Raw genomic sequence first — 25325 nt, forward strand, 5'->3', positions numbered from 1 at the left:
TGTATTTATTTTCTAGACATACACAAATTTATTTTACATATATATGCATATTTATATATATATTTATACAAAATGAATTACATTGTTCATACAATTTGGGGCATATGAAGAAAAAGCATCTCATGGGAAACTACAGTGGTGAGTCCTGTTCAAGACTTTTGGTACAGTTGCAAAACAGGAATTTTCTTTCTCATTCCCTTTCAACCTGTAAACGGTAGATTATGACACTTATCCACCAGTTTCGCACAAGTCTCATGGAGGTTAATTAATCTCCAATTCACTCAGCAGTAACTGCAGGAGTGCTAGATGTGAGCTGCCACCTCTCCTCGGACTCATTGTTGCTTCTTCACTGACCCAATACCACCTTTTGTCTCCATACTGTGACCAAGCTCCAATTCAAAACCTATTACCAGTTCTGCAGTGTCTTTTCTGTTCAAGGTAGTAGCTGCAGAGGCCTGTGACTACACCTACAGTTGGAGTTGCAGGACACTTCTGTTCCGCATACCCCTTAAAGCAACCTCCTGCCCCGAGCACCAGCTATTCATTGATTTGTGAACCCTGGCTTTTATATTTTTGCTGCCATTGTGTACCATATTCAGAATGTAATATTTGGTTTGCATTTTTGCTGTTAGAAGTACCATCTTTTGTACTTCTTACTGCGTTTCACAGCTCTTGCCTCATGGGCAGGTTAGGCACACCTGTAAAGCAGCACACGGGACAGAATGTCTGCATGTTGTAAGTATCAAGATTCCAACAATATTCTTGGATCGGTAGGTCAATCAAGAATATATCAACAGGCCAAACAGAGAGAAGGAAACAAACATTCCAGTCTCACTGGAGCTGTAGGAAATGCCAGGGAAGCTATTCAGAGTTAATTCTGCACCAGACCCAAACAGAAAACATCTGGTGCCACAGCAAAAAGGTGACTGCAGACATGGACAAAATTTGATCATCACAGACAAAAATTCATCAGTTGGAGAGGAACAGTTTGCAGCTTTGTCTAATTATTCTAATTATTCTGCAGTGGGCAGTCCTGCCCTGCTGGCAGGCACAGCCACAAAGCATTGCTGAATGAGACAGGCAAAGCGGATAAATTACAGCGGCTGTGGGTAGAGTGGTTAGATGAACTATGTTAATGCATATTTATGCCATCAAGCTAAGCTTGGAATCTACCCTGCACCTTCAAATCAATGGATCCTGCTAACATGAACTTCTGAGTATTTGCCCCTGATAGCTATGGCAGGAAAGAAACAACACGTTTGCATACGTAGATACTGGTCCATTCTAAACACAGTACACCAAGTTCTGCAATCATTTGATGCAGAGATAAAATATGTGTGCAGTTTCAACAAAACAACTGTACTCCAAAATGAAGCTCCTTCCTCACCATTTCACTGCTTTTGGGAGGTGGTAAGGAGGAAATATGATGAGTTATTCCCACTTTGAGGGAAAAAAGCAGGGAAACTCAGCAAGCATAGTCACTATGGGAATGGAAAGGTGGAGGGTTGCAAATGATACAGGCTTTTTTCCCATCAACCCCAAAAAGAAAGATAGCTGTGCTATTATGCACTGGGATTTGGCCCCTTTATCAACCTGTATAACCTGCAGTGATGCCCATTGCTACCCTGTAACAGCGACACAGCATATGTAACTTTTGTACACTATAAGGTGCTATGGCCTGGATTTTTCTACCCTGATGTTTAACTATAGCGCCCAGCACAGCAGAGCAGCTGCTTGAGCTTCACTGGGGAACCCCCGGGGAGAAAAACCCACCAAGGAGAAGCTCAGCTCTGCCTCTGCACAGCCACCTGCCCACCAACCCTTGTGGACTACCACATGGGCAGGAGCTGAGTACAGACACCTTGGTTACGGGACTAAAGATGGGTGAGATGGACACCACCCTCCCAGTCTGTGAGCTTGTGCAGAACCTTCTGCCTGAGCCCATGGGCCAGCAATGCCTGTGGGAAAACTACATCTCCTCCTCTAGTGTGGAAGTAAGTCACTCTGCTGCCTGTGTTTAACTGTTGCACTCAGCAAAGCAGGCAAGAAGGGACAGGGTAAATGCTGTGAAATGTTACTCTGACTGGCAAATGCTGTGAGTTGTGACCAGATTTCCAGAAGCTCACTTCACTTCAACTGTAGTCAATCTTACTGTATGAGCTAAACCTCTCTCTACATCAACTGACCCTAAGAGTAGACTCCAGATCTTGTAAAAACAAAGTATTTAGAATGACAACAGAAGAAGTTTGTGTTTGAAAACGCTCCATGGAACTTAGGGAAACTGTATTAAAGAGAATTGGGCATGTTTGTTCTCAGCACCGGAGTCTTTTATGATTTTAATGAAAGAAAATGCATCAGATTTCTTGATAGGGGCCCTCAGAGAGCCCTACTCCACATTCTGCCCAGTTTTGCTTTCCTTTCAGTACTCAAACCAGAAGATTTGCAGAGCACTTCTTCCTCTTGCAGCCCCAGAGAAGAAAGAATTGGCATTTTGTCCCTCAAACATGACTGCATTTAGCTTACAAATAGATCCTGGAGGTAAACAAAAAGAGCCACACAGATTCTCCAGATAGCACTCTGATTGGTTTTAAAATTTAAAAAATGGCATATGGAAAGGGCAGCATGGGACTACAATCCCAGTGTGCACCTAACTATCTATGGCCATAGTGATATGCCAACCTTTGGCAGGCAGAAGCCTTTATTACGTGCTCAGTTGCCATTTCCAGGACGCACCCAGTCATTCTGCAGGCACGTGCTGGTGGAGCAATTTTTAACCATCATCATTCCATCAGCTCTGATGAGGTCTGTGGGAACTTCTGCTCCACCTCCAGCCCCAGCAGGCTGGTCCTGGGCTTGGGTTGCTATGTGCTGCAACTAAAAAATAATGCCCATCTCTGTCCTCATTTTGAGCTGGATAACATGCAAGATTATCACACAAGGCATGACTTCAGGAGGGAAAACCAATTTAGTTTGTGATGGTCCAGCTCAGGAATTACGAACCTGAACCTATCCATGTTCACCCTGGGCTTAAGGTTTTAGGCAGAGGGGCTGAAACATCAGTTCCTGGAAAGTAATAATTCCTCACAGCAGACTGACCATCTCCAGTAAGAATCAATGTTTGGAAGGGATAGCAATGAAAACCCCAAGCCATGAAAGAGAAACAGATTCCACAGAAATCGATAAGTATATGGAGACCCTGAATGCTGGACGGACAGGGTTCTCTCAGCCTTTGAAGTGAAGGCGCATGTCAGAAAATAGTCAGCTACCGGTTTTCTCAACCATTGTGGATTAGAGAAAACTGAAATAGATTTGGTTCAATCTGTTGTTGCATAGCAATATTCTTGCATTTACCAGGAGCTGCCTCCTTTCATCAAGTTCCTTTCGTCTCAGAAGAAAATAATTTTTGTTCATATTACAGCAAGGTTGCGTGTGTGAAATATATTTGTCTGGGTGGAAAACATAACATATTTGGTGAAAAAGTAAATGAGAGAAAAAGAATTGCAATTTTCCTAAGAACATGGCAGGGGGGTGGTACAATAATGATTTGGCAGCTATTTTTTTCTCCTGGGCATGTATTTATTTGAGACCAAGCTGCTAAAAATGAATGTGAGGATTAATCCTTAATTATTATGCCATTTCTCCTAGAGCAGCCTTAGCAACAGGAACACGGTTTGGAGCAGTCCATCTCCCTTGCTCCTCCAGCCCAAGCTAGCACACGCAGGAGTGTCTCCCACAGCGAGACCCAGCAGCCGGCAGATAAAACAAGCTGTATGTGCTGGACCCAAGCACCAGCTCCTCCCTGGAGCAAGGTATGCTCCCCTTGGGAAAGCACAGCAGAGCTGCTGGAAAAGCTTTGCAGCAGCCCCTGGCTAGCTCTGAATTCAATGGGGTTTTTGTCCTTTACCTCCCTGGGAGCAGAGTAAGGCCCTTAACAAGCTCCTTGCTGGGCTGCCAGCAGGCCTGGTGCTATTCTCTGCTAGCTTAGAGATGGAAAAGATCAGCCAGGTCACCCTGTCTCTTCCTTGTCCAGAGTATTCCTGCAGAGCTTTTCCCATTCAAGCCAAAATGCCTCATAGCAACAAAAACCTGAAGGGTATGAATCAGATAGAGAAAGAACAGAGCCGATCAACAGCAGCAGCCATCATAATGCAGGGATAAAGCCCCTCACTGCATTTTCAGGAAAACAACACCCCACCACCACCCTTTTACACCTCTTTCTAAAAACACAGGGCCCAAGCCTATGGTGTGTAGTAGAAAAGGCAGTGACAGCATTACTCACCGGTAAATGCCCTAGAAGAGGTGTGATGCTGTCAGACACATAGATGATGCTTCCACCAGTGGTTACTGCTATAATGAAGCCATCTAATGCCTAAAGAAAACAGACAAGTGGAGAATGCTTTAACGGGAATGAGCGGTGTAAACAGAGCATCTCATTGCGTGTTGATCAAACCAGCTTGACTTCAGCACCATATTGTTATCGAGTTGTAGGAACGTTATCTCAAGTTGCAGAACAGTAATTCTCTGATTTTACAGTCTGATTTAACTTTTACAGCACTCTTTGTAGTCTAGTAAAACATACTATTGAAGCAACAAAGGGCTCACAGGAACATTTCATGTCTCAGTTTTTAAATTAATCACACATTTTAATAATGCAAAATGACTAAGACTCGATCCCTTGGAAGTTATTAAAATGAACATTTGAGCTCTGTGTAAATATCAAAGGATGATGAAAGGATGCGGCCCTATCTCAAAATGGTACTTCTCTGCAAACCCCATAAATCTCAGTTTGTATTAATGTAACATTGTATATTGCTGGGCTTTCATGTAAGTAAAAGCAATGCAAATGATCAAATAATCCTTAGCCTGAGTTTTAATTGAGTGATTTATTTTAAAGGTCATGGTATTAGATTACTCATTCCACCCTCCTGCAGTTTCTTCTTCAGTCCCACCTTGCAGTAAGCTCCTTCAGTCCTAGCACTGATGGGGAATATCAGCCTTATTCCCATCCTCTGCCCAGGAGCAATTTAACCTTCAAAATTAGTTTCTTCTTTAGTCTGAGTTGCAAGGTTTTGACCTAAATGTTGTTCAAAGTTAAGTCTAGGTAGATTTCCAGATCTACAGCAACCTACCCTGAGCAGACCTCCCCCCAAAATTAAGATTCAGTAGTAGGTGCTCAGGGAATATATTAAAACCTTTCTATTGTAATAAAGTAGTCATTAGTGAAGCTCCCAAAGCCTTCAAGTGGATCAGGTCTGGGTCTTTCCTGTCAGTTCACCGATGATCTGGAGTCAGTGTCGCTTGCAGGATTTGAGCAGTATGGGCATGGCAAGCGCAACTGAATCAAAGCAGAGTTTGACTGTACTCCAGAGGTGATACCTGTTCAGGACATAGGGGTACTGCAAAGAGCCTGATCAGGGTGCCATGGTGTTACAAAACCTTACTGCAAACCCAGGCACACCTCCAAGTCAGACTAGCAGTTGATCCTGTGAGCCACAGCACATCCTTCCCTCCTGCTGACTTCAATAAGGAAAAGAATTCTGAGAGCACTGGAAAATCCTAATTGTTTTTCAAAAAGAAAAAAAAAAAAAAGGAAAAAACAAAGCCTTGAATAAAGACACAAACATATGTTCCTCTTTCCAGAGAATGCTGAGCACCCACAACTATTTAAGTCAATGGGAATCTGCTGGTGCTACAATCCTTTGAAAAGCAGGTCAATAACTTATATCCCAGTAGAAGACTGTGTTTAGCATCTCTGAAAACTCTCCAGCTCCTACAGTTAGTTTGATTTTGTTAATCTAAGTGCAGAGAAAACGTTTTCTTTCGTGTAGTACATTCAAGCTGTTTTCTAAAAAAGCAGGATAGTTGTTAACCCATAGAAGAGAACAGAGGTTTTACAAGGCAGCTGGATTGTGCATGTTACTATGGTGAACGTTGTTGGATTTTTTTTTCAAATCAAGTCTTTATTTCATATCCAATGCAAATTGTACCAAGTGACTCACATCACAATTCTGTGGTAAAATCAAGTTAATGCATGCATACAAATTCTATTTTTATTTACTCGCAACTGGTCCTTCCAACATTAAGAGGGCATATCCCCCTTTGAAGATTTAACTACTGCAACAGTCCTACATGAACAAACAGAGCCTAATACCTACTCTTATGTAATCTGACGACAGCCTTTTCAATGGGATAAGAAAAGGCCATTTTCAAGAAAGCTGATGTAGCACCGCAGTCAGTTATGCTGATTCTTTTGAATTAGTGCTTGAAAAAACCCTTCCCACCTTTTAATAACAGGATGGGAAAAACTTCAAGCGGTCTTGTCCAAATGTTAATAAAATAAGATTAATAGAAAGGCGAAAAAGCAGAGAATGATGAACAGCTAGCTCAACAGGACATCCCAATACCCAATGTTATCTTGAAGGGCATGGAAAATCACAGTACCATGAAGGTGATTTGTAGGCTGGGAAACTGAAAGCAATTGTTTTAATCTAAAATTGTGTGGCATACAAGTAGAATCAACAAAGGCCCAGCCAGTCAAGACAACTGCCAATTTACTGCTATCTGAATGAAATATTTCAGTGCAGGCTGAAGGAGTTATGTATGTGAAGTTCCTGCACACTCAGATGGGAATGGGCGATTTTCAGTGCAATGAAAGCAAGGCATCTCGTAACACTGCACCAGGGGAGTCTCATCACAGCAAACTGCAGTGGCCAAGGGACTGCCAGCCCCAGGGGCCAGCAATATGCCCTGGCTTTGTGCCACCCCCTGGTGGGTGAAGTTGCTCCCCTGCACTCCTCCTTGTCTACTGCCAGACCCTGATCTCATCCCACAGTCACATTGTTTGTGGGAGGAAGAGAAGCTCGTTCTCAAAGGACACTGTGGGACCATGCAATCTCCATGTGTTTGGTACGGAAGAAGATCCTTGCTAGAGAAGGTTCTAGCTGTTATTGAAAGAGAAAAATGCATTTTAGCAGCTCATTTGCATTTCATCTTGAACCTACATAAATGCCATTGAGTCACCTCTCTTCAAATCCCAGCTAGCATTAAAAGCACCTATGGTATAATTTAAAAGTAATTTTAAAACTATCATTGCAAAATAACCCCGTTCCCTGTTAGAATGAAAAGTGTTTGATAAGGGCCTTGAAAAGCATTAGAGTGGAAGTATTAACTGTATCAAACCAAGAGTAGCTGTCAGGTTTTATCTGCTTGTACAGCACCTAGCAGTAGAGGGATGCTGCTCTTTAGGTGCTAGTCTTGCATAAATATTAGGTAATAATAACGCCTTCCAAGAACAGGAGAAAAAGCTGCTGTGTGCCCTTTTCCTCACCTCTGATTGTAAAACTAAAATGTAACCTCTGATTTGAATCCCTCAGCTGGAATGCATTTCTTGGGAGTCCCTGTGCAGCGTTCAGGGCTGCGGCAGCATGGTGTGATGGCACTGTCGAGAGTGAAAAGAGGTAGGGACTTTAATCCCTTGCCCCAGAGACAGCTCTGCTTGACAGTCAAATACAGCAATACCTGAAACCTCCTCTTTCGGAACGGCAGATGACATTTTATTCTAGATGCAGGGGGAATTCCATGACTACTAGACAAAATTAGGAACAGTATATATGCAAGTTCACCTCCAACATCAGCTGGGTGAATTCTTCATTGCTGAGAAATGAAGGCTTCCAGTCCTGCTGAATTTCAGAAATCTCCGTCTGTGCTGAGACTTCTAGACAAATAAAACATTTGCATTTTTTAAATTCAAAGAAACTTGTATCTTGTAAGATGATACACGAGTTGCTATGAAAAGATAGAAATCATCTTCATATTCAACAAATTGCAGTTTTCAAGCATGGGTTTACATATAGAGACAGTAATGGCTATCTAAACTGGGCCCAATCTTGAAACGTTTTCTCATGTTTTACTCAGCTCAACTTGAACTGACTTCAGTGGGAGACTGTATTCTCATAGCCATTGGCCTCAAGCAGCCTTACTTGGTTATTGATCTAAAGATAAAACCACTTTGCATGAAAGTAAAATCAAGGCAAAGATTAGCACGTGTCAAATTGATACTTACAATTTCCAACTTCAAAACTAGGGTGCCAGACAGCTAGGGTTCAGCCTACAGCTTCTCTGTCAAATAGGGAGCATCAAGAAAACTCCTTTGGAACAGCCCCAGGGGGCTGTGACCCCGAACAGCAGAGCTATTGCTCTGCTCTCCAAAATGTGTGTGAAACATGAGTGTTTGCAGCAGCCTTACACTGCTGCTACTGCCCCCACTCTCTCCCATGCCTACTGCCAGCCCCACAGTGTATAGCAGCATAGGAGAGGGAATGGAGGACCAGCATCTCATCCCAAACTCTATCTGGAGGAGAGGGCCTCCTGTGCTGTCGGACACCATGGGGTTTTGCCTGGCTGTTGGCCAATCTTAGCCCCACAGCAGCCCGAGGATGCTTGTTCCCCGAGGGCTTTCCATGGAGGGGAGAGGCAGACTGGGGTAACAAGTCACAGCTCCACACTCACACTGGGAACCATACTGGGAGTAACTGGATGCACCATGGTGAGCCATTTCCTTCAAAAACAACCATTCACATTAGCTATACCCAAGTCAGGCAGGGTTCTGGGCAACAGATCTTGAAATTTAGAGACCTGAGCTGGTTTTGTTCACTTCTCTCTCTGCTTGTCCAAGAGTCCTCCCTTATTCAGCTCTAGTAGGGAGGGGATGCTGAGCACTGCCTGTCTTCTTTTGGTGCTGCCTGCTAATTAATCCTACTGATTAACACTTTCAGGACAGATAGTATCCAATGCTCCCCATTTGAAGAACATAGGCAAACTGGACAGATAAATGCAAATGGCTAAATGATATTAAAGGCAGCAAATTTATACCAGTGCCTGTGCATATCGTTACCTAGAAAGAAATCAAAGCCTCTGTTCAGGCTTTATTAGTAGAAATGCAGCTGCCTGCTTCTACCAGCTTGTTCAGCTCACTTTCTGCACTGCTGGGGGCTGTCATGGATAGCATGGTGGCTCTCCACAGCCCACATGATCCTACATGGAGGTTCAAAACCAGACTAAGGAAAAAGAGAGATCAGCCTGATGGATTTTTATTATAGTTTCAGAATACAGGGTACTTTCAGCAGATCCATAGCTTGGAAAAGTTGATATACATGAAACAGCAACTGTTAAAAGAATTACTTGAGATTTGGGAGATTCTGTGGATTAAGAATAAGCAGGCTGTTTATGAACTAAAAAAAAAAAACAACTGAAAACTGACCTCCTCCTCTGTTATGACTAAAATCTTAGTTTAACCTACTAAATGAAAGGGAAATATGATTGAATGAACCAGATCCAAAGTACACTGAAGATAACATTTTAAAACGCTGATGCTTTGTATTGTATTGTGTGACTACTAATCTGGTTTAAAAATAGATAATATTTGCTTTTTTTTAGCAAGTGCACAAAACCCAGTCACATTTTGACCCAATTACTGTGCAAGGATTTGTGACTACTAGCTTTCTTTTACCTAGTTGTTCTTCCAGAAATGAAGTGCCTTTTGCAGTAAATCATCTGGCCTATCAGCTACACTTACCTACATTTATTCAGATCTTGTGTGATTGTTCTTTGCTTGGCTTTATGATTGAATATGTTCACATTCTCCTTTACTCTGCCTTGGGCAGCTAAAGAAACCCCCCGTATGTTCTTACTGTCATTTTTTTAATAGGTATATATGATTATTAAACTTTGAGATGTCCTAGTTATGCCCTCCTGTATGAAATCATCTTGTCTGTGGCAAAAATTCATTTAAGGCAAACCTGTGCTCTAACAACAGAACCACTATAATTATTTCCTCAGTAAGTTTGACACTGGTGACTCCATTATGTTGGGAGTCATTATATAAGAATTTTTATGGTCTCTTCCATTTCACCCAGAGCTCTCCAGTGAGCTCTGTGTGGGGCTGGATGAGCAAAGGTGAGCTAGGCGGTGCAGTACATTGGCTCGTGAGACTCCATTCTGCTTTGTGGGACCAGGGACGTTCCCCTCAGTCACTCACCAAAGCCTTTTCCTCACAGAGACAGAGCAAGGGAGCCCCGTTTTAAACCAGTTCCCTGATTTATAAGGGAGAAGTGTTTCTATTGTCCACTGCTGGTGGATGTCCATGCCTCAGGGAGCCCACAACACACATTCCTCTCACTGGCTAGAAACTAGACCAAGCAGATTAAATCAGCAGGGTCAGAAATCTCCTCTGCCCTCTCTGAGGGTACATTTCTAAAGCACTCAACTGTCACTGCTCTGTGCATTAAAAAATAAATTCCTGGCCTTCTAAGGCTGAACTTTACCACTGCAACTGCACGCTGCAATGTAGCTTCTGCTTGCACACGCTGGGTGAAGCACATCTGCTATCCGTGGACGTAATTTGCTGAAGCTGACTTCACAAATTGGGCCCTTTCTGGTCTAAGTTTTCTGCTCACTGGAGAACTGAGTCCTACACAGTCCACTGAGGAGGAGCAGGGGGGCTCAGCAGATTGCTTCCCTGCATTTTTCTGTAGAGAAGCTGGGGTGAATGCTTTGTTCTTCTGCTCACAATATTGCAGGTTTCAAGGAAGGGACTCTTGCCTCTGGCCCCAAATCTCTCTTGTTCAAAGTGTCTTTCTTCTTAATGCATGCTGCAGGGCACTGTTGCCCTTCTTCCCTTGGTTCCTGACATTCACCCCTTCTCTAGCAGGTTGAGTCATCCTCAGATGAAGAGTAGTCAAGGAGATGGATCTGGGCAGCACAATGCCTGCAAATGATCTTTTTGGATGAGACAGAAAAAACATCCCAACTTTATGTTGGCACTTTTAGGCCCCTTGAGCCATTCTGATAATCACTGAAGGAAACAAGATATTGTAGTAACTGTCTGGCAAGTGCACGAAGAGCTGCAGTAAATCTTACCGTTGTGTTTCTGCAGAAAGCCAATGACTTTTTCCAGCACAGTAGTTTTGTCCATTTTGCGAGTGTTGCCTGGAAGCATGGAGCTGAGCTCTTTGATGAGAACATTGAACTGATCACGCCTCTTCTTCTCAGACTTGTTACGTGAAGCCCTGTGGACCAGGGAAAAAAAAAGGATGACCAAGAGGAAAAATCGTCATGTGCCTGCTCTTTGCAACATACACACATAGAAATTAACTTGCTGTGTGCCTCACATGAAGATCGACACTGGCCTCCGGCAAAGTTGCAGAGACAAACAGGGGGAAACTCTTCCCACCTCCTGCTCTTGTCTTTGAGCTCCCTTTAGAGTCCAGTGGGGAGATGGAGGCTCTGCTTGCCCATCTGTGCTGCTGTTGGACACTCTGTCTACATCAGGTTGGCTTTAAGCCTGTAGGTGAAGGAGCTGTGCCCATCTCCTAAGCATGCACAGAATCCTGAAAGTACATACAGCCTCTGATGAGGCACTCGGAACCAGAAGAAATAAGAATACTGTGACAACACTAAAATCATCCATAAAGAAGAGTGGGGGACTAGTAAAACTATGGGTCATGCTCATCTGGGCAGTCCTAACAGGAGAGAGGGACCCCATTCTTGCAGCTCAGCCATTGCACTGGAGCTAGGTCCATCTAGAGGGACCAGCCTCCTTTGGTTACAGGTCCTCTGGTTACCTCCAGGCTGGCTTATAGAGAGGAATCAGGCTGTTGTCTCCCAGTCATTAAGATCAGGGATCCGAGTAGAGCTTGCTGCAGCTCTCATCTAGTTCATATGTCACCTACTTCATTCTCCTTTCCAAGGTGACAAGGGCAAGCAGGAGGGAGGGCATCCAGCATGTCTTATCCCACCCAGCATGGACTGCATGTGGGATACCCGACCTGGGGGCTGAGAAGTCCTGCAGCTTTCTTTGCCAGTCTTGTCTGTTTAGTTTACAAACTCCTCAGATAAAGCCTGCTTCTGCTGTTGTGCATGAAAAGCTCATACGAAGAAAGGATCTGATTTCAATTGGGGTGTTTTGGCACCACAATACTGTCATTACAGTTGTTGATAATCTTTTCGGTGTGGGCACTTGATATTTTTTTTTAAATTGTATGTCAACCTATACACAAGCAAGTATTTTCTGAATTGCTCCCATGAATACAACAGTCATTCTACTTGGAGGTTATCACCCTGGCTTCTGTAGCCATGTGAAAATACAGATAAATATAACCCAGAAGATCTGTGTTTGTTCTTCTGAAAGGTCCTCAAGCAAACAAGATTTGCTTTGTTAATTACGTAAAGATCTAAAAATCTGGTTTCACGTAGACAGGAAAGAAAAGCCAAGAGGCCAGTTCTCACTCTGAATTTCTTAGTCCCAGCTAACTCTGTCGTTCCTCATGAGCTCTGGATGCATGCTAGTGAAAATCAGAGCAGAATTTAGCCCAGCATTTACATCCCCTTGAAGGACCAGGATGGCAATAAACTCCAGCAGAGAAATCACTGCAGAGGCTTCTGGATGTTACTACTGACAGAGGGGTAATTTTTGTTTGTCTTGCTCTCAACCCTGAACACACTTGGAGATACATTGGATAGAAGCCAACACTTGATTATTTTACAGCTTTGAACACAAGAGATTGGGTGGATACCGCCTGACTGATTTCAGCCTGTTCTTATTACAGTGCAAAAGGCTGTCAGAACAAGATGTGAAAAGCTCCAGCCTTATCCTATTTCTGCACAGTTCAAGGGGATGTTAAGAACGTCAACATTTTACTTCCTCATAATTCAATCCTCAGTTCATTTTAAGCTTAAAGGGTCTTGATCTCCTGCCCTGAAAATAAAACAAAACACCAACCATCTATAGGGAAAGTGTTGCTTTTTCTAAAATATAAAGTATCTATTTTTAACACTTGACATTTTATTCACAAAGGAAATAAAAAACTCCTCTAGTGGAAACAACTCTACCAAAATCTGAATTGATGACCACAGTAAAATCTTTAAAAGGAAAAAATAAGGAAAAATGGGGGGGGGGAGGGAGAAAAACTATCCCTGAACAATTGTAAATGCTTTGTTCAGTCCAGTTGTAAATGTGTTAAATAATGTAGTTTTCATCACTTCCCTTGGAAGGTTATTTTCTAGGCTTGGAAATAATATGTCTGCTATGGCACATAATTTACAGTAAGCCAAAAGAGTCCTTGTCTTAATTCCATACTATTTGTCCCAGTTCTGCTCCCTCTTCACTACTCCAAGAAAAAAACCAAAACAGCATATCCAAGGGGAAGAGGCACAGTATGAATAAAATGTGGCTTTTTAGTGAATACAGCTAAAAGCAATACAGGACAGCCTGAATTCAGAATGGTAAAACGTGTCATAAACAGCCATTGTTATTCTCTTATGTATTTGCTGCTGGTCACCTTAAAGAGACACTGATAGTTGCTGACTACCAGTCATTACGTCTTGGTGATTTACAATGAAATACAACTTTACACTAAATTTCATATTTCTTTTTGCTGCCCAGTGGGATATGTTCTACATGCAACAAAGGAAGTAATTGTGCCACATACCTTCATTCTTAAATTTACTCTTCATGGAGTGGAAAAAGGCAAGTGGTCTTATTCATTTATTAAGCGCTTTCTCATGGCTCACTTCAAGCTGGTTTTGGTTGGAATTTTGAATTCAATGAATTGAAAAAAAAAAAAACCAACAAAACCTACTAAATTAAACTAAAATAAAAGCAAATAAAGAAAAAAGTGCACAAAGCACATTTTTTGTTTTAAAATAATAAATCCATAAACCAAAATAAACCTCATCTAGGATCAAAGAATTGAAATTATGGTTTCTGATCTCCAGAGGATCAGAAGACCTGAAAGAGATCTTCAGTGCCCACAAGTGTGGTGTCATCATATCCACATTTTAGTCCTTGTGGCTTTTGGAGTGAAGTAGTAGCTTAGGGAGTCAGCTGATGCAGAATGGGGCTCAAAATAAGCAGTCTCCATGTCTTGGCCAAATACTAAACACTTAGAAAAGGGCTGGGAGAACAGGTGCCTCTCCTTGGGAGAAGATGGATCCTCTTCTCATTTCTGTATAATACAACCTGTATGTGCCTAATAAATTGCAGCATACAGTAAAACGGTGGGGGTGTGTGTGTGTGTGTGTGTGTGTGTCTAACCTGAGAAACCCAGCTTCTGGTCCGTCCCTGAAGAGTTAGATCTAGAAATTTCCAATCTCACCTACTTTTAACACAGAAAATGAAAGAAAAGAACAATTTTCTTGTTTTTTTTTTATCTCTTCTCATGTTTCTCAACACTGAGGGACCCAGTCCTTATCCCAAATAGAAGAAAACAAAGAAAACATTTCCCCTGAGGCACAGCACAGATGAGAGTCCCGAGTTTTCAAGGCACAACAGTAAGATGTTCAGCAAATGGCTTCTCCCAAGTCTGACTCTCTTTAAAGCTTTGGAAGAAAACCTGTACTTTTTAAATAAATCTGAGTGATTTTAGTATAAGGTAGTAACCTTAGACCTTCATAAAGTCTCTCATGGTTTCAAACTTAATTTCAAATTCAGACTTATTTATCAGAATCAAAATGTACTTAATTACAATTTAAAGAAACAATTTCCTTTTCTCATTTTCAAAGTTATCACTTTTTATCCACCTTGATAGAGTCCTGCCCCAGGGCATGACAAAAATTCCCTCCAGGAACAAATGGCATGAAAACCATACCAGATGGCGATGATAATTGTTGATAGTGAGGATATGTGTGAGCCTATTTTTTCCTATATGGATTCATTTAATGCATTAAAAAAACCACAACAATTAACACACAGATATGTTGAAGATAATCAGGCCTTAAGAATATGAAGCAACAATCTATGGTGGGTTTCCTTCCCCTTCTTCCCCCTTCTCTGACCCTGGGGCTCTGGGGAAGGTTGACACCTCCTGCTGTGCTGCAGGATGAGCATGGAGATGCTTGGAAGAGCCATCTCTTTGCCCTGGCCTCAGTGGGCACCCCTTGCAAGCCTAAAGGGAGGCAGTTGGGTTGGCACTTTGCTCCTGATAGCAAAGGCAGGCCTTCTGCATCCTTAGCACGCACACATTAAGAGGAGGAAGCAAAGGGAAACAGTTGAGCTTGGCTGCAGCCTGTGCTGACCTATATTGGGGAGAAAAAGCTGCAGGGAGGAAAGAAGCAGTGTCGGAATCAAAAGAGATGAAACTGGATCAACTAGTTGTGCCTGGACTGGCAATACTCTCATTAGAGGGGAACCGAGGGGAAAGAGGTGTGCAATCCATGGCTCCCTCTAAAGCAATTAAACTGCGGTTTTGATAACACATCCAGAAAAATAACCACCTCAAATGCTTCCAAACAGCTTTTCTGCAGATGCCAGTCAGATCTGACAGTTATTAGGAGTTTTACTGCCATAGGTCTTCTGCCTTGAAACACACCTTTTCCCTCCCCACTAAGTGTTCACAATTTCCTGCCAACCGGGACCTGATGACGGAGTGCAGAATGTATGTGCGTGAAGGTTTGTGCCTATTTAGGGCTGTCTCAAGCACTTTCTGTGGTTTTTCTCTGCTCTGAAGGTAACTTCTGGGTGTTCTTATCACTGTGAGACAGGCATTGATAAATAAAGGGCCACCATAAGAACCCCCAATTTTTTAGTTATCTTTTGCAAAATGTACTCTGTATAAAAACCCCACATTTTTTATACACTCAGGAAGCTCAGATGATGTATTATAGTGGCAGGAGTACGTTGTTGGTTCTTCGGTTCTCATGTTGTGCAGTAATGTGAAGAAAATGATCAATGCTTTTTTGACATTTTCCACAGAAAACATCGTTACGTTATTTTCTTCTTACAGGGTAGCCGAGAATAGGAATCTGACATGGCAGTTTTTCAAGTGGTGCTTGGCTGTATTTTTTTGATTAATTGATCATGGATAAAACAGCTTCTGCAGCAACAAACAGTATCAAGATCATCACAAGTTAAACAGAGAGTTATAAAAGAAAAAATGCTCACCTCTTTGCCCTGTCTTTCTCATCTTCATCCATTAGATTGTCTAAGCAGTTTTTTCTGTTGAAGGAATGCGAGAATCATTATGAATTGTCATTTTGTTAGCTCTACTTGCAGGTTAATCTCAGAGTTGCTCTATTTCATTTTAATAAGAGCGATGATATTCAGGTCAGATAAATGTGTCAGCAGTGCTTTATGCCACAGTCCTTGATTTTAGGAAACATCCGTTGTGAATAATGTTAGTTCTGAGCGTCACGCTAGCCTTAGGGGCTCCAGCCAGAGATCAAGGCTCCCAGGCACAACATGGTGCGCCAGCACAGTACAAAAACAGAGACTTCTTGAGGGAATTTTTTCATGTGGAGGTTACTCTCTGCAAACTTGCAGGCTGGATAAGCCCTCAGGACTGCCAAGTTGGGAAGGCATTTTCAGTGCCCCCCATTTGCCCCAAAACCACCCCCAGTGCATTAGCTGGCATCACCAATGCCTGACTTCTCAAATGGGGCATCCTGCTGGCATGCTCTTTGTCCTCCTCTGTGGGTCCTGACTCAAAGCCAAAAGAGACGGTAGTAACTCTATTGAATTACACCCCAAATTCAAAGTGTACTCATAAATCCCAGTGGCCAAGCCGCACTGTGAAAAACCCCTCCCCATAGCTCAGACAAACCATCTGCATGGCAGTGCCACACTGAGCATGGGGACTGTGCCATCCCTGTCACTCTTTTTGCTGATCTTCACCAAAATGTTGTGACCTGACATAAGGTTTATAGTTCAATTGCTCCAATAGCACTTTGAGCTGGGAGGAGAAAGTACTCTGAGCACAAGACATGTTCATACAGCAGCACAATAAAAGGGGGTAATTGAGTAAATTTGTGTGGGCAAGACAAAGGGAAAAACACAAGAGCAGCCCAGCTGAAGGCTGAGATCCTGAGAATGCTTGTTGCCATATCACTGCCCACCCTCCTTTGCTCCACGGCCTCATGAAAAGTGATGCCTGAGCTGTAAGCTCTTCAGCCCAAGGAAGAATCCCTGTGCTGCTGCAGCCTCTCAGGGCACCTCATGCCCATGTCAGGCACAAAAGCCTTGTGCTGCTGCATCCTACACGAATATTTTCCAAACCGGCAGCACAATACTGCTACAAACCCTGGATTGTCAATGCGTCATTTTCAAAGCAGCAGTGTAATGACAGGCAATGGTAACACTCACTTTCAAAAATCAATTTCTCATTTAATGAGTTCTTAACAAATATGACATGAATAAAATTGGAGGGGGAGAGAAGGGAAGTTAATTGCTAGGCATTATTTAAGCCCATGGTGTTTTCCACATATGAGTCACACATAAATAGGCTTGTTTAAAGAACATTTTATGGAAAAACAGGAATGCAAAGTTATTGATAGTAAGAGCAGTGGGTAAATTCTGTCTTTCTGCTACTAATTCTCCTACAGTAATATTCCACCTGCTCATTACTCAACAGTTAGCTAAGAATATGAAACTACACTGTAATGTTTATCAAATATAAGAGGAATGAGGAATTAAAGCCACAGGTCACTGACTGGAGGGTAAAGATAATACCTCATGGCATTCAACTCATTGATGGAGGAAATATGAAAGCTGAGGGACTGGCTTTTTTAGTCATAACTGGCAAATTTAAGTTGCTGAGTTCCACCATACAGAATAAAAGAATGAATAATGCTATGTAATTTTAAAATGTTTTTTCAGATATTTATTTGGCCTTGCAAAACAGCCAAGTCAGCCATATATCACTCTCCATATTTTAGACTAGGAAGATTTATAGACCCAGTTAAAATTTATTCACCAGTGTTTTACAAATACTTTAGGTGGTTATTTGCCCAATAGCAGAATCAGACTGCTAGCCCAGCAAGTATGTTTTCAAATAATTCAGGCTAAACTGTAGAGATAACATTCAGTGTTTTTATTTGTTCATTATTGCAATGAAAATGTTCACCTGCATTATCCAAGAACAAAGAAGGCACCAGTTAACAAGGGCAAGTGTTAGCATTTAGGATTTTGCTGTAGTTCTTTACTCGACCTTTGCTCAAAATGCTCTGTTGCCTGAACCCTCGTTGAATGTAGGGTATGACAAGCAAAATGGGGCAGTGTCAGCAGAAACTGCTTTCTCTGAATCCCTGAAGGTCTTCCTCTGCTGCACCAAGGCTTCCTCTGGTTGTAACAAATTCCCACTAGAAAGCAGGAATATGGGGTGAGACCTCTGGATGGATCTGATGATGGATGGGGCAGTCAGGATCAGCTGTTTTGGACAAGTACAATGTACCTAATGGAAAGGGGCTTCCTAGAGCTGCACCCTATAAGCCATCAAAGAATTACACTGCGGGGAAACCTCTACCCTTACAAGAGAGCAACAGGTCTAACTGGTCTGTTCTGCCAAGGATTTGGCTACATCTGTAAAGCAATCCATGGCCAGCTTCCAGTAAACAAGGTTTCTCACCGACTGACATGAAATTCTGGACCTGCTGTGCTGTTGCTAGTGTTAGACAATACCTAATTGTCATTTTGCTTCTGTTTGCTCACAGGGCAAAATCTCCAGAGCTTCGTAAGCATTGCTAACAGCTTTTGCCAGAACATACGTATCATATGAAATTAAAACTGCTCTCAATAAAATAGATATGGCAAGTACACAGCTGCTGTGAACCAGTATTGCCAGCCCTCTCCTGAGCCACACCAGATGCTGGCTTATATCTGGAGGAGAAAACCATGGCATGGAGCTTAGGCATGTGCTTAGAGCAACCTGCTTGCTTTATGTTATCCTCCCTCATCTGGGAAGGTCCCAGATAGCAAACTGGAAATCTATTCTCTCATCCCTATCAGTGCCTGGTTTCTGAGGCAATTCTGGCTTGTCGCGATGAGGGAAGCAGGCAGTAAACATTGTGGCTCTGTGCCACCTTTCCCTGCAATGAGGTAACGTAAAAAAACCCTGGTGTCACAAGGATTTATCTAATGAAAACAGTTTGGAAACCTAAAGGTAACACCACCACATGTTGTAACTCCTGCCAACAGAGTACTTAACAGCTCCAAGTTACACTTGGAACTTCATTAATATCATTATCAACAAGCAGTGAAGATGCTATTTCTCAAAAAGATGGGAACCACCTGGAATAAGGAGAAGAAAGCTCAAGTACTACCATCAGGGTGGTACTTGAAGACACATATCCACAGGCAGGGAAGAGTGACATTATGGAAAGAGAAGACAGGCTAAAACTTAAATCTATAGCTGTGGCTTAGTTATCAGATGGAGAATAGCACAAACATACCCCCCACATTCATTCACACAATGATTAGTTGCTTGGGAAAGAAGTAATTCAGGCAGAGTGCCAGCTTGTTCCATGGACTCCACAGAAGAAAGATTGCACATGTTTATTTTGATACAGTCTATTCCCAGTGGACACAAAGCTTGCACTGTAAAATTCATCTGGCACTGATCACCTTATCCTGCACTGGAAATGTTTCATTACCAAATTAAACTACTACTTTTTCATGTGGGTGAGGTTGGTTTCAGTCCTTCCTGCCCTACTGCTCATAAGGATATGCTATAAAATGACTGACACTCAAACATAAGTAATCAGTTATTGATTTCCCACCGAGTTGCCATGAGGTCAGCTAATCTCAGTTCCTACAAATCAGCCTGACATTTAACGAGAATTTTTAATCATATTCGTTTAACACAGTTGAATTAAATCAGAGACAAATTGTTTTTAGAGGTCCTGATACGCGCCTGGGGAAGCCTGATGAGAAATTGCAGTGCTTGTGCTCCTCTAGCTCTGTGTTGGGCAGCTGTGGGGGAAAGACTGGGCTTTTCCTCCACTTCCTTCTCCAGCACAGTGGGGTGTCTGTGTCTACCACCCATGGGTCTGCTTGGGGTATTCAGCCACTTCTCTTGTACAGGGCATGCTCAGCCCTCCCTTGGACCTCACGCTCAGACCACTTAGGATGCTGATATAATACCACCAGCAGAAGAAGAGATGATGATATTGCACTTGGTGAACAATCCTCTCACAGAAAGGAGACGGGCAAGGGTTGCAGGGAAAATTGGGACACTGGGAAGAAACATCTTGAACTACCTTCTGGCCTGTGGGCAAACCTTCCCCAACAACTGTTATCTTTGTGAAGAGGGAAGAAAAAGAGCAACAGAGTGGAGGGGAGACATGTTCCTGTGCCTTCCAGACACATCATTCAACCTCCAGTGCCATCTCTTGGCATTGTGGTTGGACATGGTGCTGTCCCATGAGTGCTCTACAAATGGCTTTGATGGGCACGAGCTAACATTGGGGAGCACCACTCTTAGCTTGGCACTAGCAGCTCTACCCTCTTCTTCTCAGGAAGGGCAGAGCTCTGGAATGAAGTAAACCATACTAGCAAGTAAAATATTTCCCTTCCAAGCCTTTCTGGGGGAAAACAGAAAGATTAGCAAATGGTAAGTGGCAGAAGAGGTCACAGAGTAACAGGGAAGAGGTGACCGTCTGACCATTTTAAACACATTAGTCCACATTTCTGTGATGTGGAGAGGGCTATGACATGAAGGATTTGTAGAAATACAAATCAGAATAAATCAACAGATTAACAGATACATCAAATGAACTGTACCTCTTCATCTTATTTTTCAGGTGTAAACCTATGAACTGTTACAAGAAAACGCTGGAGTCCATATCTAAATGCAATGCAATCCCACCTTTAGCAATCAAAATTGATTTATCAAAAAGTAAATAGAGTAGCCTTAAGAAAACTTAAGAAAAGCTGGTAAAAAAATCACAGTCCTGACGACACACATTGCTATTTGAGAACGGACTGTGACTTTTCAGTGGGAGAATGACAGTCTGCAGTTACCATGAATCATGTCATTCTGCGATTATTGTGGGAATTACTGTTTTAACAAGTAAAGGAAAAATCCAGTAACATGGTAAGTGTCCAGCTTTAGATTATTTTTGTCAGTGTGCAGCTTAGTCTTCCTGCATTCAGTAGAATACTATCTTTTGTTAAACGACATAAAAGGTTGTTAGAGGTTTCCAAAAAAGAAAAAAAACTTTTTGAGAAGATAGCGGCTTCTCCATGTTTCATACATACATGTACAATGAATCTTTAGATGGTAACAGGCTTAAAGCAAAACAGACATTAAAACATAATCCAAATGCAGATAATGAAAATGATGGAATTTGACATAAATTAATGCTCCATTCTTCTGAGCAAGGGATGGCAGGAAGATGCTCACAGGTAATGCAGCTGAGCGTTATGAGATCATGATGAAGAGAAGTAAAGGCTCACAGCACATTCAGGTTTTATTCTTTACAGTATTTCCAGTCAGTGGGAAGAGGTATTCTTTTCCGCATATCAGAAACCTTGCAGCTACTACTGTGTGCTCTTAGCTTCCCCCATCTAACTCTGGTGCTGGCTGATTTTTAGGATGTGCAGTCTACAGACGCTCTACAGATGTGGTGCAATTTGCATCAGTGTAAGTCAGGAGCGACGTCAGCAGTGCCGTGCTGGAGCATGGCCAGGATAAGTGAGAGGCGTCCTTTATCTCTAGCTTGTGAGCAACACGTAAAGTTTGTGTGATGCTACGGATCTCTCATGAAGATCAGTACATACTTGCTCATTATCTTCCTTCTTGTTGTTGTTATTATTATTACTATTATTACGGAATGACTAAAGCCATTCAGACTTCAGTGAACAGGCTGAGTGAATCCCTGTGTTCAAGTGCTGCTCTGCTCTCCCCTCGCACGGCTGGAAACAGAAAGGCAAACAAATTAAGCTAACATTAATCAGCAAAGACTGCCATCTGTATAACTCGGAGCACTTCTCTGCGTGCCCGTCCCCTTCCAGCAATGCTAAACAGGATTAGCCTTCCGTGGGTGGATGGGGAAAGTAGGTCAGTTTGGTAACATTGCTGCGTGCAATGAACAGAGGAAGATGTGACTGCAGTGGTCTGCTGGCAGCCCTCTCACCTTCTGTATGAGCCATGGAGACAAAGCACTTGGGCTTGTCATGGGGCACATGAGGTTGCTCAGACTACTGCATCCCTACTTGACAACATGTGCCATTTGTAGAAGCAGGGGGTTTGCAAAACCTGGCCAGTGTGCTGGAGTTAATGGGTGCATTTCAATGACGAAACTGAGGCATGGGGCAGCTAAAGGCTTAGTCATTACTGGTTTGTGCACAGCCAAATATTTGTCAAAGCTTATGCATGAGCAAAGTGGCAAGGGATGGTAAATCATCCGCTGGAGGTACTGTCTTTCTGTATTGACTTTGTTGGGTTTGTAGGAGTGGTGGCAGGAAAGCCAAAACTCAGTGGAAGTTGACACTTGCAGGGTATGTCAAAGGCAACAAAAAGGAGCCAGTGGCATGCTGTGGTGATGAAGACAGCCAACTGCACCATGGACAGGAGCACAGCCTGAACAAGGGAAGTGATTATGCCCCTTGACTCAACAATTGTTAGACCACATCCTGCGTGATGTGTCCAGGCTTGGGCCCCCCAGCACAGAAAATATAGAGATTAACTGGAGGAAGCAAAGAGCGTTCAGTGTGGTCCAGGTTGGTGCACTTGCCTCGTGAGGAGGGGCTGGGGTAGCTGGGCTGGTTCAGTCTGAAAAAGACATGGCACTGGGGACACCTAACAGTCCCTCCACTGCCTACAAGGGATCAGTGAGGTGCCAGAGCTGACTCTTCATGGTGGTGCAGGATGGGAGAGTGAGAAATAATGGGAGTAAACTGAAAATGGAGGTAGGAAACACTTCTCCATCCTGTGACATCCCCATCCTTGGAGGCTTGCAAGACGTGACTGGGCAAAGCCCTAAGCAGCCTGGTCTGATCTCAGATCTGGCCCTGCTTTGAGCAGGAGGATGGACTGGAAGTCTTCAGAGATCATTTCCAACCTGAATTGTCCTTTGATTCTGGTTCTGCTGAGCTGGCTTCCACTGGCAACACACATGCTCCTAAGCATATCAGTCCCCTAAACTAGTTCTTATATATGTTACTGAAATCTATTTTATTATGCTCTTGCTCTTCCGTGATACACATAGCCTGTGCACTCTCTCCTACACTGACATCCCTCCTGTTTTATAAACTTGCCACCTAAGAGAAAAGAATGCAAGATATACATCTTAGCTTGTATGTTTATATGCCAGGAGTCTATCATGTCACTTTTAGATGTTAATTCAAAAAAAAAGTATGGTCACTTTATGACAGAATTAGCAAAAGTAGAAAAAGAAAAATGACTCCCATAAGAATGGCCCATGACTGCAAGACCTGTTATTCTTCTCTCTTTACTTCTCATGTTCTTAATCTGTTTTAGGTATTTATAAAACTTTGATCCTCATCATATCAGAACTCCCAAATGTACAAAGACTTTAACACATGCTTAACTCTATACTGCTATAAGAAGTCCCTCACGTATGTGTATCTTCTCAAAAATCCAGACCGAAATGTGGAGGTAGAGCTGCAAGGATTATTTTGTAAGCATGAGCTCTAAAATCTTCCCTTGAAAATGGTCACAGTTATGAAAGTATTCTCAGTTGTAAGAATCAAAGTTTATTTGCTTCTGCAAATATTTGAATAAGTACAATAATATAACATCTGACCTATGATCTTTTGATGGTCAATGCTCAGCCAGCACAGGCAAACTGGCAGAACATGCAAGTATAACACTATAAAGATTTATTTGTCAAAAACTCAAGGACTGCTGTTTTGTTTGGCACGAACTACCTGGGAAACACCAACAGAAGCAGAAAATCAGTTTTGTTCGATGGGACTATTGTCAAAGTCACTCTCCTTTTTTTTTTTTCTGGCAGCAATAGTCTCGACAAGATCCTTTTAATCCCTTCCATCCAATTAAACAGGCTATCGTGGCAGTATAAAGCAAGATGTCCAGGAACTGGCATAGGTTTGTCTCATTCCCCCACATTCATTTACTTGTTAACCATTTATGGCTTTTTAATAAAGCTCTGGGCCTAGGAATAATTTTGCAAACAGCAAAAATACTGACACCAGAAAGGAATTCTGATTTTTTTTTCACAGTGCTGCCAAATTAAATGTCAAAAGGATTGTCCTCTCTTAGTACCCTTGCCTTCTCCCTGCCTCGATGGGACCTAGCCTTGCCTCTTCAATCAGCATGAATTGGTGGGCCCAGTTCCAAGGAGTGGACTGGGACTTGAGCCAGGCAGTGAAGGTTCTCCTCAACCTTCTCCATCCTTATGGGCATCCCAGCATGGTGACACCCACTGGGGCTCAGCTGCTCTGCCATTGATGTGGGCTGGAGGTGGGAGGTGTGGGGAGAAACATGACCATCCCTGCAGAGAGCCTACAAGAAGCAACAACTTCTCTGCACAGTACAAGAGGCAAAGCTGTGGCCTAAATCTGGTGCTGTATAGGGGAAAAAAAATCCCTTTACAATATAAAGAAATAAATACAGATATCAACACCAATAATCCCATCACTTTTGTGTTAACAGCTTGATAACATATCTGCTTATAACTCACACACCACACTAAATTTTCTGCTCTATGGTAACTATCATATTCCTGTCAGCAGAACTAAATATTTAATCATCTGGGGAGATGAATCATGAAAAGCTGTTTTGGGGAGATATTTTAAAATGGACATTTGTTGTCATTTAATTTTGAGAACTTGCTGTATCTCTCTTTTCAGAAGTGACCCTGCAAGCCTATAGACACTGCAAGACCATACAGACTATTGCTCTGTACAGCTTGCTATCTCCCTTGCAGGTGAATCATGTAACCTACATGGCTTTCAGGTCATTTCTGACAAGACCAGGGCAGGAAGGTGCAGTCAGATCAGGGTTTGTCTGGGTACCACCAAGACTAAAGACACTGGGAAGCCAGAGACACACAACCTGCATGGCTCTTTGTGGATGAATGCTCTCCACTTGCAGTTCCCCAATTTTGTGTCTGATTCCATAGATCTGCCAAGAGTTCAGACACAGCAGCAGACCAAGATTACACCTGCATTTTGCATGATCTCAAACGTTTATGCCCTTGAATCCTTCCTATCCTAGTCTGAGCCACACTCCAGCTGTGGTGCCGGAACATTCCCACTGATGTGTGAAGTACCGCTCTTGTCAGCCTTTCAGTGCTATCAGTGGCTCCCATTTTTACAGTGATAAAGTTTCTCCAGTGTGATGTAAAATTCAAATCAGGTTTTACGAAATTAATCTCTAGGGAAAAAGGATAATTATTCAAGAGCTTCGTTAGTACTTTGCAATCTTAATTACGATAATTATATTTTTGTAGCTAATATTACTGAACTCCTGCTTTTAAATCCCATTAATGAGCATTTTTAATCCTTCTCCTACTGGGCCAACAAAGCCATAATGTTGAACTTTATATTTACATAGGGCACTGTTTTTAATAAA

At 42.5% G+C, this 25325-nt stretch overlaps 1 protein-coding gene across 7 annotated transcripts in view; it reads right to left on the reverse strand.

The window, feature by feature from the left end:
* NPAS2 (neuronal PAS domain protein 2) overlaps window positions 1–25325 on the reverse strand; it is a 104692-nt gene that overhangs the window by 37826 nt on the left and 41541 nt on the right. For 5 of the 7 annotated variants that reach the window (XM_061459655.1, XM_061459656.1, XM_061459654.1 and 2 more), the window contains exons 2-5: window positions 15938–15991; window positions 10918–11066; window positions 7623–7714; window positions 4280–4369 (exon numbers count right to left, since the gene is read on the reverse strand). In XM_061459655.1, the coding sequence (XP_061315639.1) occupies window positions 4280–4369; window positions 7623–7714; window positions 10918–11066; window positions 15938–15991 (385 nt within the window). Of the gene's footprint in view, window positions 1–4279; window positions 4370–7622; window positions 7715–10917; window positions 11067–15937; window positions 15992–19250; window positions 19505–19545; window positions 19567–25325 lie in introns of those variants that run through there. The other 2 variants (XM_061459658.1, XM_061459659.1) reach the window with 2 other exon arrangements.

The sequence above is a fragment of the Pezoporus flaviventris genome, unplaced genomic scaffold, assembly GCF_033815535.1.
Source record: "Pezoporus flaviventris isolate CSIRO_AGI_PZ_B2104156 unplaced genomic scaffold, CSIRO_AGI_Pfla_v1 ptg000030l, whole genome shotgun sequence".
Taxonomy (NCBI): domain Eukaryota; kingdom Metazoa; phylum Chordata; class Aves; order Psittaciformes; family Psittacidae; genus Pezoporus; species Pezoporus flaviventris.